The 16,545-nt window shown below is 41.9% G+C and overlaps 1 protein-coding gene across 9 annotated transcripts in view; it reads left to right on the top strand.

The window, feature by feature from the left end:
- The window catches only part of mwh (multiple wing hairs), a 169,094-nt gene that overhangs the window by 80,018 nt on the left and 72,531 nt on the right, over window positions 1-16,545 (top strand). Inside the window, exons 1-3 of one of the 9 annotated variants that reach the window (XM_086982301.1) lie at window positions 11,563-11,952; window positions 12,057-12,521; window positions 12,734-13,019. The exons of 5 other annotated variants lie outside the window; for them this stretch is intronic. In XM_086982301.1, the coding sequence (XP_086838427.1) occupies window positions 12,324-12,521; window positions 12,734-13,019 (484 nt within the window). In that variant the 5' untranslated portion in view covers window positions 11,563-11,952; window positions 12,057-12,323. Of the gene's footprint in view, window positions 1-11,559; window positions 13,020-16,545 lie in introns of those variants that run through there. 3 more of the 9 variants (XM_086982303.1, XM_022800164.2, XM_086982302.1) reach the window with 3 other exon arrangements.

The following is a 16,545-nucleotide window of genomic DNA, read 5'->3' as shown; positions in this document are numbered from 1 at the left end:
CAAAGTTTCTGCTCTGGTTCCCTTCTTTTAACAATAGCTATGACGACAGCAGCAGCAGCAATCGTATCCATTAACTGCCAGGCTCATGACATCTCTCTCTTCACTATCTATTTAGATGGAACTAATGTGTAGTATTCTACAGCTGCAAACGCGGCCTGACTTGTAATGGTACTGTCTTAGATGCAGGTTAATAGCCAATGCTACAATTGTTGCCAGCTGCTACTGTCGTAGCGCCACCTTTACAACAGGGGCAGCCCCTGCTCACTCCCTTTACCCCCCTTTGACTTCTCAGCTGTCGATCTCAAACCTGTCACAAAAGTTGAACGCTTTACTCGTTGCTGACGCGGTATAGACAATGATAACAGCATTAGCATCAATAGCTGCGACAAAAGCAGGATCACAAGTAGTCGTAATCGTGAATTCTGTGTAATGCTTAGGTTCAGCCCTTTACTTAGTTGACATTTCTCCTCATGTCGGCCTGCTGGTCCTTCCTGGATGACAACAGCTTTACTCCGAGAACAACGTCGTGCAGAGTGAATTACACCGGGAACGCGACCTTAGCCGCTCGGCGAAGAGTTGCGACCGAGTCGCGTCATCGGTTGCGTCCCACGATGAACAAATACAAAAAACGGGAATGGATGCAGGACATCACCAGCAGCTGTGCCATAATAACAACAACATAAGGAAGAGACATCCGCAAAATGAAGATCGGATCATTGGTGCACAGACAGACCTATCCATTTATAACTCAACCGGTACGAGCTGTACAAGAAAAACAGAAGCACAGTTAGAAGAAGAATAATTTTCGTGTGTGTGTGTGTGTGTTTACAAAGATTGTTTGCAATCGGTCACGAGATTGAAACAGACCTCCGATTACGATTTCGGGGAAAAATTGTAACGTCGTCTATGAGAGTGGCGGTAACGTGCAAAATGGTTTTCCTTAGAAACCTCACCGTTTTTACCTCTCGAATAAGAAAAAAAATTATCATATAACAACAAATAAAAGAACATCGAATAATTGCGTGTCGACGTAGTTGAACATTTCAGTAAGCGGCAATTTGCTCGCTGTCTCGAGAGATCAGTGAGACCTCTTAGCATTAGATGCCTGGAAAAACACAACAAAAAATAGCTGGCTATAGCTTCTCTGGCTACCGAGAAAGAATTAAACAGTGCTCACCCACAAAAGTCAGATTAGAGGGACCTGTCATTAGAGAGGACCTGACAGACGTGTAAAGCCGATCCGTAATCGAAGCTATTTATTTTTGTTGTTAAAATAAGTGAAGATGCGATGCTTCGCATCGATAGTGTGCCTTCGTTTAGATGCCAATATTGCACTAGATATGAGGATCAAGAATTCTGTAATTATCGCGTAGTTATCATTTGTGCCTCACCATAGTGGCCACGTTATTACTACTGTTTGCTTTATCAGTAACAAGCGTCAATTCATAGAGTAGACGATCTTCATGGGAACAATTTTAAGTTTGCTTTCTAGTCTGTTTGGCAGTGACCTGGGCTCGTGGCCACTGTGGTTCTATATAGGGAGTATGTTAGTTACGATATTGTGGTTATGGGCAGCGTTCAGGTTTATTCATAAGAAAGTTGATAATTTAGTGTTAAACGTAGTACGATGTACATCACGCAGCAATTTATTTCCTATTATATAATGACCCATATTGTAAATGTTGGTTCGTATTGAAAGGCATAAGAACGGGATATTAGGGAAAGTTATGTAACATCGGTAGATTTCTGCCAATGAGACCATCTCCGGGAAACTGTGAGGGAAAAAAATGAGGTCCGGGAAACTATGTGTGAGTGAATTGTAATCCGAATTTTCGCTAGTGCGCCATTTCTGGCCGCTATTACAGTAATAAAAGAGTCAGACTGACGCACAAAAACAAACACAAACACTATTTTGACCCTAAAGAAACCCACTTAACACAAATCTAAATTGAAAAGCTATTCATTCTCCTTTTTTCTGCGTTAATTAAGTTTAGTTGAATATGCCAATTTACCCACTTTGCTACTTGACTAGAGATAACAACATGTTGAGATATATTTATCTGTCTTATATATATATGAGTGCTTTGAAGATGTGTCCCAAAAATATGCGGCTTCCTTTGCCTCTATCTCGGCTATTGTTATTACCGACGACCTCCTCATGACAAAAGTCCATGCAGTTTTTACTTGTCTATAATCCATATTATCGCAGAAACGCGTCTGTAGGAAGTGTTTGATACACTTCTTGGAATGAATTTCTTACTAACACAAGGCGCTCATTCTGCAAAAAGCAGGCCTCAGTTACGTTCCTATTTCCACGACCTCCTTCGGTTATATGGGTGCAATATGGATATAAGTTTGGTTTCTCATGTTTTTCGTTATCTGTTGTTGTTGCTGCTACCGCCATGGCCAGCATTGTTGACGTTAATGCAGCAAGCATTATTTTTGCAAGCCTTCGCCACCTCTCCGCCGGCTGTCTCGCAGTAAATGTCACCCATTTTTCGGACCTCCACCAGGACGGCCAGATCTTGTGGAACCACACAATGACAATTGATTTAGCCTTTTTCTTTCTCGGCCGCTCTTTCTTTGCCGTTTAAATTGCATATATTTCGATGCAGCCCTCTCTACGGCAGACGGACGCGTCGCTGAGAATGTTGCGGACTCTGTGAAGGAAAAAGTCGGCCGCCCTTTTTTGTGCTTCAGAATGCTCATTTGGGTGGTGGCACGTGCATCCGAGCGCATGCGCATGAATCCAGTTCCCTTCGCAAGAAGCTGGATAATAACCGTTATCGACAGCGTAACGTCTTTAAGGGATATTTTTTCGCGTAGCTAAATCATTTCAGTACGGTAAAGTAATATACTTACTTTTCTGTAATTAATATATCTAAGATATAATATAAATATCTATATATATCTAATATCTAAGGAAAACAATCTGAAATCGTAGCAGTAGACGTTTTATCAATTGGCGTAACAAGTTACGTTATGCAGTTACCTTCCAATGGATTACGGCTTGTGAGTAACTAAGCGCTAGTAATGTCAGTCGTTCAATAAGCATTTTAGCATTGGACAACTTTTGCGCCAGTGTGGCTATAGTAGAAGATATTAGGAAGATTCAAGTGAAGAAAATCACCTGCTCATCGGTTTGTTTCTAAGATTAATGGTTTTTTACTATTGTCTCAGGTATTTACATTATGTCCGCATCGCAGGGCATCTCTTTTAAGGTATTAGCAGTCGGAGTGAGTGGGTGAGTCGGCCAGCCGGACGGGTGGCTCCCAGAATTTTGACAACAGCTTCATAGGTCAGAGGTTAGACTAGTATAAAAGACACGCATTGTAGAGCATCGTCACAGTTTGCTAGCAGTACTACTAGTGCTAAGCATAGGCTTTTCCTGTATTTTTTTCTCACATTGTCATGAGGTGGAAAAAGATTTGACGAGGGGTCACCTGTTTCTGTGTGCCTTTTGTATTTTCCTTAAGCATCAGATACTCGAAGCTGACCCGGTGACGCGAAAGGTATGAGAAGAGAAACAATGTTCTTTCTGCTTTTTACCAATTCAATAGTTGATTTAAATGAGCCACCTTGCCAAGGTACATACGGGATGGAGTTGAATTAAGCTCAATCAATCCTCATCGGATCTCATCAGCAAAAAAAAAACGTCGTTACTAAGGGGTTCAAATGATTCGATATCTATATTGAAATTGCTTACGAATTGGCTTTAGGTGTATTAGTACCTCTCAAGTGAAGTGAGTGTGCTATCTTCTATTTTTCACTGCTTCAATGCAGATCCACACAGATCCTGTCACGTTTGTTGTTGTTGTCCGTCACGAATTGTTTTTTTTTTTTGCTGAAACTGTCGAATGTTGAAAAGGTACCGCCAAAGGTTTTTGGTAATCAGTTTTAATGTTGTCAAGGAAAATATTATTTGCTCCTGTCTTTAAACTAGTAGCTGTAGAAGGGCCTCAGGCAGTGTGTGTCCTGTTATCTTGGGCTTTAATTTTTTTGTCTGAAAGGCTACAAGAAAGATGGCGAGCGAACTAAGCATGACAATATAAAGGTTGAAAAATTTGGTCTGGCTGAACACATATACATATATAGGATTCACTGGCCGTTCCCGCAGTTTAATCACTATTTTGGAATCACGCGCAAGAAACTGTATCTTGTTAGAAATCGGCAGGAACCACGCACCAGCTAAGCGCATTCTGTGTACTCCCTTTGTTTTGACAAAGTAATTAACAAAAGCAAGCTAGGACATTTTCACCAGAAATATATAATTCGTAGTCTGGCATCTGCGAATCTTCAGATGACTCTTGAAATACGTCAACTAGCCGAGGGTACCTCCAGACGGGAACGAGCAAGTCAGTCAGCCATTCGGTGTATTTGTCATATGGATGAATATCCTCACCTTAATTTTTGTTTCGCTTCAGATCTGCGACAAATCTCATTGTCGTTCTGCACGCGTGCGGGATGCTGTTATCGCTAGTTGCGTTTCGGCTTCCTGATGTACTACTGAGTTCTCTATGGTTTATTTCATTTGCTCTGCTAGCCATACATGCCACGAGCCTTATACTCATCTCACGCGACATCCACACGGCTGGATTGGGGTACCGGCTCCAAGCCCATACTGGCTCACTGACGAGTACATCACAACAGCAGCTCGGAAGCGTACCTGTATAAAGTTCGTCTCAGAGCATTTTCGAAATTATGCTACTGTCGATCTACGGATTTCAGCAAGCATATTGGCGTGACACCCAACAGAAGGCAGTCAGACTAGGTGGGGGACCTTCTCCAACGCTCACTTGTGCCCAGAAGGCTATAAAGCTAAGACTATGATGGCTATCGTCTACTAATAGCACAGTTGACGAAAGAGGACCAGGTGGCACGCGGCATCAGGATGCCACGACGAAGGCGGCTCTGAGCGAAGAGGCCAGCGGGAACGGAAGAAGGGTAGAAAAGGCTTCTGAGGGGTTCTGCATCGTAGCGATAAAACAAAGCGGAAACGGTCTCGCTGCTCTTCTTTTTTTTTTTTTTTTAAAAAAGGGAGTCAAAAAACGTGCGTCCAGGTAACTTGAAAAGAACTGAGCGCTAACTGCTTTAAACACAGAACCAAACCTTATCCAAAAATGAAACGCGACGCGACTGTTTTGTATATCTAGAAATAATACGAACATCCCTTTACCATCTACCACCGCTTGGATTCATAGTTCGCGCTATGTAAGCTCGCCGGTTCCGCCGCAAAACTTCCACCGAGTTTGATACAGCGGCAACAGCCTGTCTATTTATGCCTTATTATGAAAATATTATACATATCGAAACAAGTAAGTAATTTACCCGGATAGTTAAAACATCTTATTCTCTCTATGTAATGTTCGTCTTACCTTTGTCTGCCTATTCTGCGCAAAGAAAAATTAAGCTCTCCTAGGGTCGTAGCTAGAGAAAAGGAAGCGTTGTATCACTACACAATGTTACATTTTTTTTTAATGCAAAGCTTGCCTATAATAACTACACAACATCAACTTACTTGTCAAAGCTTTTTTTAAACACAGAGTACATTCGACTTGAGCCTTGCATCGGACTAATAGTTTGAATTGAATGAGCGGTTCAGGTCCGAATAAAGGCCATAAGCGCGACTGCGACTGCAGCACAGTTAGATAAATATGTGTCGCAAGATGATATCGTTAACAAAGTAATACGCTTCAACCTATCACGATCTTCCTCTTGTCATATGGATAGCTAATCTTCTTGTGTACTGCGACCAATTTCAAGCAGACGAAAAGGACGTCACGCTAACTGAAATACGTGTAGACCTGCCCATGTTCCCGCCACCGTTCTTAAGTGTGCGAAGGAATGATAAGTGCGAGATAAGACATTCCTAATAGAAAAGGAAGATGAAACTGGAGCAGGAATTAGTGGAAAAAACATAGTGACAGAATACGAGGCGATTTGTCTTCACTCGATTAACCAAGGGAGAAAGTTGTGTTTGTGGGATGCATATTTATGACGTATCTCTAAGCATACTCCAGCTAATTTATATGATCGATTTCTGGCTCATCACCTAACCAAATGATCATCATTTGGCGAAAGTATTCATCAAGATGATGACATGAAGAGCGGTAATTGTAACATATGACTTTGCCAACACGTACAATATCCTTGTAGGTTCAAATAACTGTGGCTTCTATTCCGTAACCTAGAAAGTTGATTCACTCGGACCCGGTGGTGAAGTTAGAAGAGCGGACCTAAACTTAGTTAGTTAGCCTTATTTTGGGCCCATAAATGCACATGTATCGGAGTTGGCTACAAAGGGACTCGTCGTGCTATCGCTCTATTTATGTGCTATGCCGTAAAATTTGTTTTCTTAACACTTTTCGGTGATCTGACGACAGCGTGCGTATTACTGCAGCGGCTTTTGCTCGAAACATTGAAAACATATAATAGTAATAATCCAAATGAAGCTGTTCAAATACGGGTGGATTTGTTTCTCTCCATTGAGCTAGTGTTATTTTGGCTACCAAAGTTTTTGCTTGAATTTAGGCAATTGCAGAATACCTTCGAAAGAAATTCCTTCCAGGGAAGAAAGTGGAAAAAAAAAACTACAACTTTAATAAGGAAAGTCTATATAGCTAATTATAATGGTAGGTGGTATTAATTTGTATGATTTTATAATCTACATAATTAATAGTTGTGTTAATTAGCAATCGATTAACTTGTTGTACATACACAAATAGATCCATGCTTTTCATAATATTAAACGACTGATAATAAATGTTAGTGATACTAAATTGAGTATACGCACACGTATTTCATAGGCAAAAACGAGCCCAACTATCGATATTTGGCTCGAATATATAATTTTGGCCCCGTATAGGGAACGTGACTCTTCAGTTATCTCTCGATACAATTACAGGTTCGCGCCATATCGGCCTGATACAGCAGTCTGGCGTGGAGTTGTAGTAACAAGAACAAATAAAACGACTGGGTGTTGTCGAAGAGATACTTAATGATAATTTGTCTAATCTACGTAGGGATATGACGCACTGAAAGTACGTGCGTTTTGTTACGGAATCTGTATATCGTAGCTCTTATTGGTGGATAGGGTTTGAACGGCGGCCATTGTGGTCCTATTGTACTGTACAATAGTAGACCGTGTCGTTTGTGCCCATTATTAGTCAAATTTTACAATCAGTCTACCATTGATCTCCTTCATAGACCGGACAATTTCTCGTTCGATTCTGTGGCGTCATAAGTCCAAATCGATTTGTTCTTCTATCGATTTTTGTTTCATGTTGCAGTACCCCCCCCCCCCCCCCACCATTCGAGATTTGACGAGTACGATCGCAGGATCGAATTCAGCTTTCTCGTACAGCCGAGCAACGGAAAAGCCTATGATAAATAATTTCGATGTAGCACGTCTGTCGGTACCTTCCCCCGCACCACTCTGTCTACCTCGTTAGCGTCTATCATATCGAACGGCGTCCATACGAAAACTAAACAGCGATCGGGAAGGATAAGAGTTGAGCGGTGGGCGCTGATTGAGGGCGCGGTCACGTTACTCAACCACAGCGCCCAGCGAACAGCTATTAGTGGTAGCTGGTCATCTTTAGGCTAGAGCGTCTAAGCGATTGGTGCGACCGAAAAATAAAATACGTTAGCGCTGAAACAATTGAACCTCAAATTAATCATTGCCCAGTTTACCGCCTCGTTATCAGTAGACGACGAGCAAAACAAAAATGCCGTTTGGTACGTCGCAGCGACTGCGGCTGGCGAGTAACTGCTCGGGTAGTTAGTGCCGCCGCGTTTCTGCATTTCGCATCGCGTCTGGCCTCCGCCGCCCGTGCCGCTGTTCTGAAGCGTTGCGTACTTCTTGTGTGATTACGTGCTATATTGTTTTATTGTATGACCGCTGCCTTCCTTCCACTTTCCTTACTACCAACAGAGTACTTGACTGACTTTTATGTAATAATAATGATAACATCCAAACACAGTGGGGATTGGTCGGGGCTGAAGTGGATTGAAATGGGCGACGAAGGACCAGCTCGAAAGATGGATACCATTGCCATTTGGCGGTATCTGCCAGTAGCGCAGCATGCCTCTATCTTGAGTCCGCTTGCCTAGTGCATGATCCTTTGTCACTTGTCGCCTAGTTTCCCGACTGGGTAAATACAAATAACGCATCTGATCGGGCGGACAATCATCTCGTTTGTACTGGTGCTTCAATAACTTGATAGTAATCTAATCGTTATCGCCAGTAACAAACGAGACCCATCGTGCGTGTGCCTTCGGTGCGTATCGCTTGAACTTCTAGCCGATTCGAACTTGTTTACTCAGCTTCGATCGCGCTAAAACGGTCCGTTGTGCATGGTGATCTAACAGAGATATTGGAAAAAAGGGTCGCTGGCGTTCAGTAATTAATTATATATGAACTGACCCGTAGCACATTTACACACGATTAGCCTTCACAACAAAAGCACATCATCTATGTACGTGACAACCACTGGGCAATATCGTTGAATGGAAACGTGTAAACATTTGTCAAATACATGGTATATCTTCTGTTGTTCCTACAGGCCGCGCCCACTTTACCAATCTGGGCTAAAACGATACCATTGTAGTATCATAGATAATGGGTAGGATTTCGTGAAGCTATTTGGTGTGTCATAGACGCATAGGTGTTTCAACGTGGGGCGCCTGCATGCGAAAGCGAAACGTTTTCTGATTCTGCTCTGTAACTATATTATGTAATATATCAACCATAATTTGACCATCTTTAAATTGGCGCGTACTAATTCTATAAGTAGATGGTAAACGAGGAACAAATATCTCCAGGAACGTCTGTGTAAGTGTTCACGTTATGCCAACCCAGTTAAATCATTTCGTTAGAGTGTGGCTCACCCATTTGGTGATCGACGTCTACACCGAACTAAATTACAATTGTGGACTATAGACTTAATAAATTACTAGGATAATTAAGTCCTAATTCTCTTTTAAACTTCTTTTTTACTTTTAGCATTCAAACTTTTAGAACTTAAAGAATTGACGAGGTTCGAATAACGAATAAAAGCTCCACTGCGACGAACCAAAAGGATAACTCTGATGAATTTCACTCCCAAGCTGTTTATCAGCTCGATAAGAATTAATGCCGTTGCGTGGTTTCGGTAGTAGAGTCCGTTATTTTCGACACCTAGATGAAGTCTACCTGAAAAAGAAACAGCCGTCGCCTGTCTCGCCTACCTTTCCGTCTGTCTGTACATCGACTATTCGTGTCCAGATTGTCGACATCATTGTCACATTCTCTCTTTCCTTTTCCGTCTGTTATTGCTAGGACGGTAATTATGTATCTTCACTTCGTTAGGAGCATTTCCATCCTGCAGGTGTCGCTATTGCAGGCACGATAAGTCCGAGCAGCGAACGACGCAGTATCCGGTCAGGTCCTTAAGTTGTTACCTGATTCGTTTATCGATTGTGTCCGTTGGATATAGGCACACGCGTTTGTGGCCCTTTCAATTAAAAGGGGATGACTAAGTAAGAGCAACAGGAAAACAGTCGATACTACCAATGGCACGGTATTTGTTAACGTTAAACAGAGGTTTTTGGCAGGTTATTTGCGTCATCGATAGCATTCTGATGACAAACTTCTTAACAAACTTGTTGGACACCCAAATGCTCAGGTTTAGCATTGCGTCCTTTCATCTAGCATCACCGAGATTCTAGGGGAAGGTATCCGTTACGCGTGTGCCGGTCGAAACGGATCTGGCAGGGTCGCTTAGCTTAATTAACTAGCTGCTAGCTAACGACAATTGAAAGGATTCGTCCACCTATCTCCTCTCTATTCCGTTTGTAGCTGCAAACATTTAGCTGCTGCTACAATTATTGAAATTACTTTAATGATCGATTATAACGGCACAACAATCCGTATTACGAAAAGCTTTTCCCTTGTTCTGCCAGTTTAAGCACGATTACTAGGGATAATTATTTGTTGTGCACTAACAGTTCCGTATGATGAGCGCTTTTGGACGCCTTTGCCGACGCTTCCAACGCGACCGGCCTAACTATAAACTCGAACTTCGTGCAGCATGTTTATTAATGGCGATGGCGAATTAGCATCATTAGGTCCGTGACACGAATGCTTCAAGGAACTTTCCACGGTAATCGAATTCTTACACCTTGGTGAAATAGGTCCGCGTCGTGCACGCATCCACAACACCTGCGATGAGATGCGGATATACTAGGCAGATTGTTGCTGGTTCGATCGCGCCAAAGGATGTCCGTCTTAAGAGTGAGGTCTCCAGCAGCCCATCTTCACACGGTAGACATTAGCAAAGGCAGAAAGTTACATTGTAACACCCAACCTGAAACACGCCACATCCTGGAGCTCATCCAGTCATTGAGGTCCGTTACGCAAAACAGCGATAGAAATAACGGGTATATTCGAAAAAAGAGAATAATAACTTCAGCCTATGTAGCACTACTACTTGTGTAAACAGAGCTAAAATTAGACCATGATTAAGTTCGGTCGAATGACACGGGAGACTCGGGAACGTCTGTCAGTCCAATAGGGCGTTCTTACGATTACCGACTTCGCTGTAGAGTTCCTTATTACTGCTTAAATCAGTAAAATTAGAATATATCGGGGCCGTATTAAGTACTCGCTAGGTATTTTTGCCTTTCTAGTTAAGATGCGATTAAGTTCATTCCGCTTCGTACGCTGTGTTGAGATCACTGTCATTTTACAGTTGAACGCGGCTACCTCACTCAATATCCGCTTTATCCGCGGATATAGGCCCAATCTGAAAAAGGTTTGTTGTTCTCTCGGAACGAACGGTTTGTTCGAGCTGAACACGGACAATTGCTAACCTGCACTTAGTTACTCGAGCGATGATTAGCAATTCGCAGTGCTATTATAATATATGGAGCTGTAGAGGATTCCGATTGTACCGGTTATGGCATACTCTGATCGTCATTGTTGGGGGGACCTACTCGTGCCTTTATCTGCTTCGGACTATTGCAAATTAGCCAATCGTAAAGTGTACCAGACTGGGTGGCCTAGTATTCTGTATCCTTCTATCTTAACCGCGCTCACCCGCCCAACCTGTAAATACCTCTGAGATATGAATCGGAAGATGAACACTGGATCGTTCTACGGATCCGTAGGTTATATCTGTAATACGCTATGTAATGCAGTTAAATGAGTCTAGTTTCAACAGTCGAAACTGTTTAGAAAGTCTGACAATGAACAGCATAAGGTATGGTTCCTGCTTAAACGCTGGGCTTGATTGTTATGTCATAGAGTATGCACACAGCTGCTGGATTCATTTCCTTGCCTCTACAACGAGCAAGTTCTATAGGTTTAACTTATAGTAACTGTCTGAAGAATCATTTTTAACTAATAGTTAGCACCACACATGGTTTAGCATTTATAAACAACGTTTAGCTGATCTATACTAAAATAGCTTTGTTATCTAAATTCTATGATTACCCGAAATGGGCCGCTACTATCGCCATAATAACACCGGTCTATAGGCTTACGAAAGCTGTGTCGAAGTTTTGTTCAGTTTGTCTAACATCGTTACGCTAGACGACCGACTCAAAATACATATAGCAAATCAATAGATAATCAGCTTACTCTGTTACTGTGTGACATGTTCTGCTTTTTTGATCTACTGTGACAAATACTACCAAAGAGAGACTCTTATGAGAGATTCACCCGTAGTTGACATTATCGTGTATGCGAATCTGCGATATTTTGATGGTTCGTACGCCTTGATGCCGTATCTCTACTTTAGATACGCCCTGATCCCAAGTTATAGACTGCAGGACGATTTCAGCATGCGTGCATCATGCATACAGACAGACAGGCTTCTTGTACCCTCTCCCTAATTTCCTCCAGTACGTCGCGGTTTGTTAATGCACCATCTGGCACTCGTCCTAGCTGTTATGTCTAACCTCGGAACTCAGGTACGTTATAAGCTAAGCGGACGATGGGCTCTCGTCTGGGGGACTCGATAGCACCTTAGCAACGTCACAATGCAATGAGCATCCGATGGGTTTACATGTTACAGGTTAACACAGTCAACCTGTATCTTCGCGAATACTGTGTATTGAGTGGCTCGTATGGACAACGTTGTGTAACGTCGAGTGAAACGAGGAAGCGTGACTGTCTAGTGCACCAACGACATGTGAAAACAGCGAGCGCAGTGCTGCTTATGGTAGGACGTTCCTGAGAGGCTCGTGCCTCACAATAGACAAGGTCGTGCTCAACGGTCGCGGTAAATGACAGTGGTGATTGTTGAAACTGTGTGTAACAGCAGCCCGTGACAATACAATTGATGACATACAAAAGTGTGGCAAGTTATTTAGTAAGAGATTTAAGCCTTAGAACAACCAACAATTCTGATGCGGTGGAAGCTTTTGTAAGGGATGACTTCCGCCGTTTTGTGCTGTATCGTCTCTTCGCTAGTTCGCTATTAAGGTTTCGTCAGTGGACCCGTCGGTGGACAAATGAAATGCGATCTAGTAATTATTGGGTATCTGAATTTTACTACTTAATTTTAGTTTGAAAAAAATTGACATTGTTTTTGTGTTCTCTTGACAAACGCGACGCTCCATAGCGGATTTTAGGACCTTTTATCAAACATGTTGAAAAGCTCGCTTGCGCATTTATGTCAAACAGCTCACGCCAGATCGTCTATTAGACCTTGCATAGCCTAATAGAAACAACTGATTGGGTAAAATGCAGCCAGGTCGTTCAATGCACAAGTGCCCGTGTCGGAGCTCCAGTTCATCAGGATCTTCAGACAATGAACTGCTCACAACTTCTTCAGAATACTCATTCTCCCGACCTTTCGCCTATGCTTGTAATAGTAGGGATTGTTGGTGTTACTCCAGTCCAGATATAGGTGGCGTACCGAGAGCGTCAGTAGAATCAGCACCCGAAGTTGTTCAAGGAGCGGTCTGGCGACCACCAAACATTGCATTAATCTGTGAATATCTTGACAACATGTGTACCCAAGAGATGGGAGTTGGTAAGTCGTCAGTGAGGAGATTTCAAGTTCTATTTAGCTTTCTTATTGCTAAAAATCACTTTTCCTGTTGACCAATTATAGAGGAAGGGTTTGCCTGAAAAAACATAGGCACATTTTCTGATGCTTCGGAGTTATACATTACATATTTTCTGGATATATATATACATATCCTGCCGACACTGCCGATAGTCTTCAAGTATGTTTCGTAAACATTAATAATATATTAGCCTGTTACAAGCTATTCCGACGGACTTGAAATTCTACAATTTTTACTAGGGGACGAAATTTGGCTGGTAAGCCTCAAAATCTTCAAAACGAAAAATATTTTTAATTTTGAAAGTTAACGGCCAGTGGTCAAGTTTTTACTCCCCGAAGGCTGCCGCATTAGACACGGATGTTTTAAGCGAAAGCGCGCTATACGAATGATGCAAGCGTTTTAAAAACGGACATTGGGGTGTCGAAGATAAGCGAGGAAGTGACCAGACGTCAGGATCCAAGGAACACGCGTTGCCGCAATCGTGGAACTTTTTACCAAAAAAAGAGCTCGGAATCTAAGGGTTCTGTTGAGCAGAACTGACACTCCACATGCTGTATGGTAGAAAATTATAACCCAAATATTACAAATGTGGGAACTAATTATTAAGTGAATTAGCTTCAGGCCAATTGGAAATATCTGGGTGCAAAATTTGTGGAACTTTAATAAAAAAAAAACGCCCTAGACGAGGTCTGCTTCGATCTCTATCGCCAGGGGCCAGGCGAGAGAACAGCGTCGTCCTAAAGAGAAATCGGTTTCGGTGGCACTGTTGAGCAGATTCGGACCTAAGTTTGGTGGTACCTCTTATGGACACCAGGGGCACCTACTATTATGATATAGTCAAAGATGAAACAATGAATGCAGCTATTTCGAATTCCTCAAGAGGGTCGTAGACCGTTGGCGCGGAAATCAAAAGCAAGTATCCTGCTTAGTTGATTACAAAGTAGGCCTTATTGCCATCTTTCAATCCTTTTCTGGACGAGCATAGGATTATTTAGCCTCGGCTTCTACCTGCTTATTCTTCAAATATATGTCCGTATAATTACAGGGCTTTTCGTACACCAAAAAGGCAATAGATGCCAAAGCATGTCCCACTATCAATTTACCTCAAGAAGTCAGAGACAAAGAAATTACACATTGGAATGTGAATGATAAGTATATAATTGTCTAGAAACTGCCAGAGTGTTAGGACAAGTATGGAAAACGTAAAAGAGTACTTTAACACTTAAAAGTTACTTAGTTTCAATATCCGTCGGATTCGCTTGTAGCAGTTTAATAATTACCTTATAAGGTGGCTAAAGATACGATACAATGTTTCAAACGTTAAGACCTATTTTTTTTTTCGAATTCAGTAGAATTTCTAGTTCTTTTTGATATCCTCGTCCGTCTATAAAAAGTTACATTATAATTAGCGTTGTTGTTTATTCTACATACAGATCGTTCTTAGCCCAAATGAAGTTCGGTTCTCTCACTTTAAAAAAAGGTTTCCTGTAAGTTCTACGATTTGTTTCATGCACTTTTAGTTTACTTGGATCGATCTGTGGCTCTTCCCTGATACGTATTCAGTCATCACCGTTAAATCATTCAACGATAAAAGAAGACAACAGATGCGCCACATCACATCGCGACAATATCTTAGCTAATATGTATACTGTTGTAAACGTATACTATGTTCCTTGATCTTCTTTCACGTTTTCGTTTTCGATGCATGTCTTCTATTTCAAAATGGCTCTATTTCGCGACACGCACGACTCCGACGCGCTCTGACGCGACAATTCTATTTATCTGATTTTTTTTTATGTAATATGTCTGTTAGACGGAGTCATCACTTAGCATTAACAAAGGTAACGACCAGCTCGAGCGGTTATTAAAACTAGTCACGACAATAGAGACGCCATAACTATTCCTCTCTATGGTAAGAGTAGTACGTTGAGTTTTATTACTTTTATTTATCTTTGTTCTTTCGAATAGTTTTTAAAAATTTTACATTTCGATTCAATATCGGCGATAATTTGAATTGAAAACGTCAAACGTCTGACTCCGTTTTCCCGTTCGTAGTTTCGTAGCAGAAATTTATTCAAATAAATACGATGGTTCTTACGGTTATCCGATCGCAGGGGTTTTATATCGGGGGCCCTGTTAAAATGATGTTGACACAATCGATGTCTGCATAGTAAACGTAATGACCCCTAAGCGGTCGCTAACGCCGCTGCACGAACAGAAGCGTCATAAGCTTTTTTCTATTGCTTTTTATTTCGAATGCATAATTACGTAAATATCAACGGGTGTCTTTTATACATGTATCTGCTGTGATGAAATTTGTCAACGGCTGGTCGATTGCGCTACCATTGCCTTTGTGGCTTTTTTGCTTTCAGCCACCTTCCTATAGACGTCACCTGATACAGAGATACCATAGTGATTTTTTGCCCCATATATGTTTCTGTTATGATTTAATTATCCCTGAGGTACTGTGTACGTGGTGTGTATGCTACCTATTTCCATTTCGTGCCCTAAGACTCATCTATAGCTTGTTCTCTGTAGCGCTTCGATGTTGTGACCCTGCAGTTTAGGGATACCTATTCTATAATTTTTACGTTGATAGATATGCGCTAGCCGAAAAGACTATAGTGCAACAAAGACGATTCGAAACTGAGGACGCATTAGATAAGGTTGTAACGACTCTAGTAGCAATAGCCGCATGATATCCAGCGGTGGAAGGGGGTATGAACGCAAAACTACCTCGTTCGGCCACACCATAAAACTCAATCACGGAGATGGAACATACGAAAAAAGAGGCTACATGGAAAGGTTTGAATGACGAGAATGCGATAAAAAAATGGCGAATAGCAGACGAACTTTTTTTTTCGTTCGACCCACAGCTTCTCGAGCGGCACGGTACACTGGTCGAAGATCAATGACTAGTAGATAAATAATGCCGAATAAAGACAGGTCAGTAAACGAAGCGGCACTGAACATGAGAGAAAAAGAAAGCGTACAAAATGAAACGAAGACCGATGACTGAGATGTCGTAATGTAAAGACGTAACTATAATAGAAATATGAAAATAACAAAACGGTACGAGCAAATACCTTCTCGTGGTCGGTTGTTACCCCTTTCAAACAATTTGCAGTGGCAATGCAAAGTGGTCCGTCGACAGCGACAGAAAAGGATCTTACCTCACTGTAAGAACATGGTCCTTGCTGCCTAAAACTGTTTGAAGCCTGCTAGACTAGCGGTAAGTACGGTGGACCGGTAACTCGCACGGTGCTCCAGTACGGCTTCGATTGATACAGGCGACATTGATTACCTATCACATAATACACACCCTGCGTGTTCGATCGTTTGGTAACGAGAACGATAATACGATCGCAATATTTTGTTCGAGGCTTCTGGTTCTTTCTACCTACCTTCTTCTTCTTAGCGAAGTTCAACGGTAAGCGAATCGTATACATAGTTCCTTAGATAATGCCAGCCGTAATGGCAGCAGCGAAA

This window comes from Varroa destructor, unplaced genomic scaffold (genome assembly GCF_002443255.2).
Source record: "Varroa destructor unplaced genomic scaffold, Vdes_3.0 BEIS01000003.1, whole genome shotgun sequence".
NCBI lineage: Eukaryota > Metazoa > Arthropoda > Arachnida > Mesostigmata > Varroidae > Varroa > Varroa destructor.
This window is presented reverse-complemented; position numbering and strand designations above follow the sequence as displayed.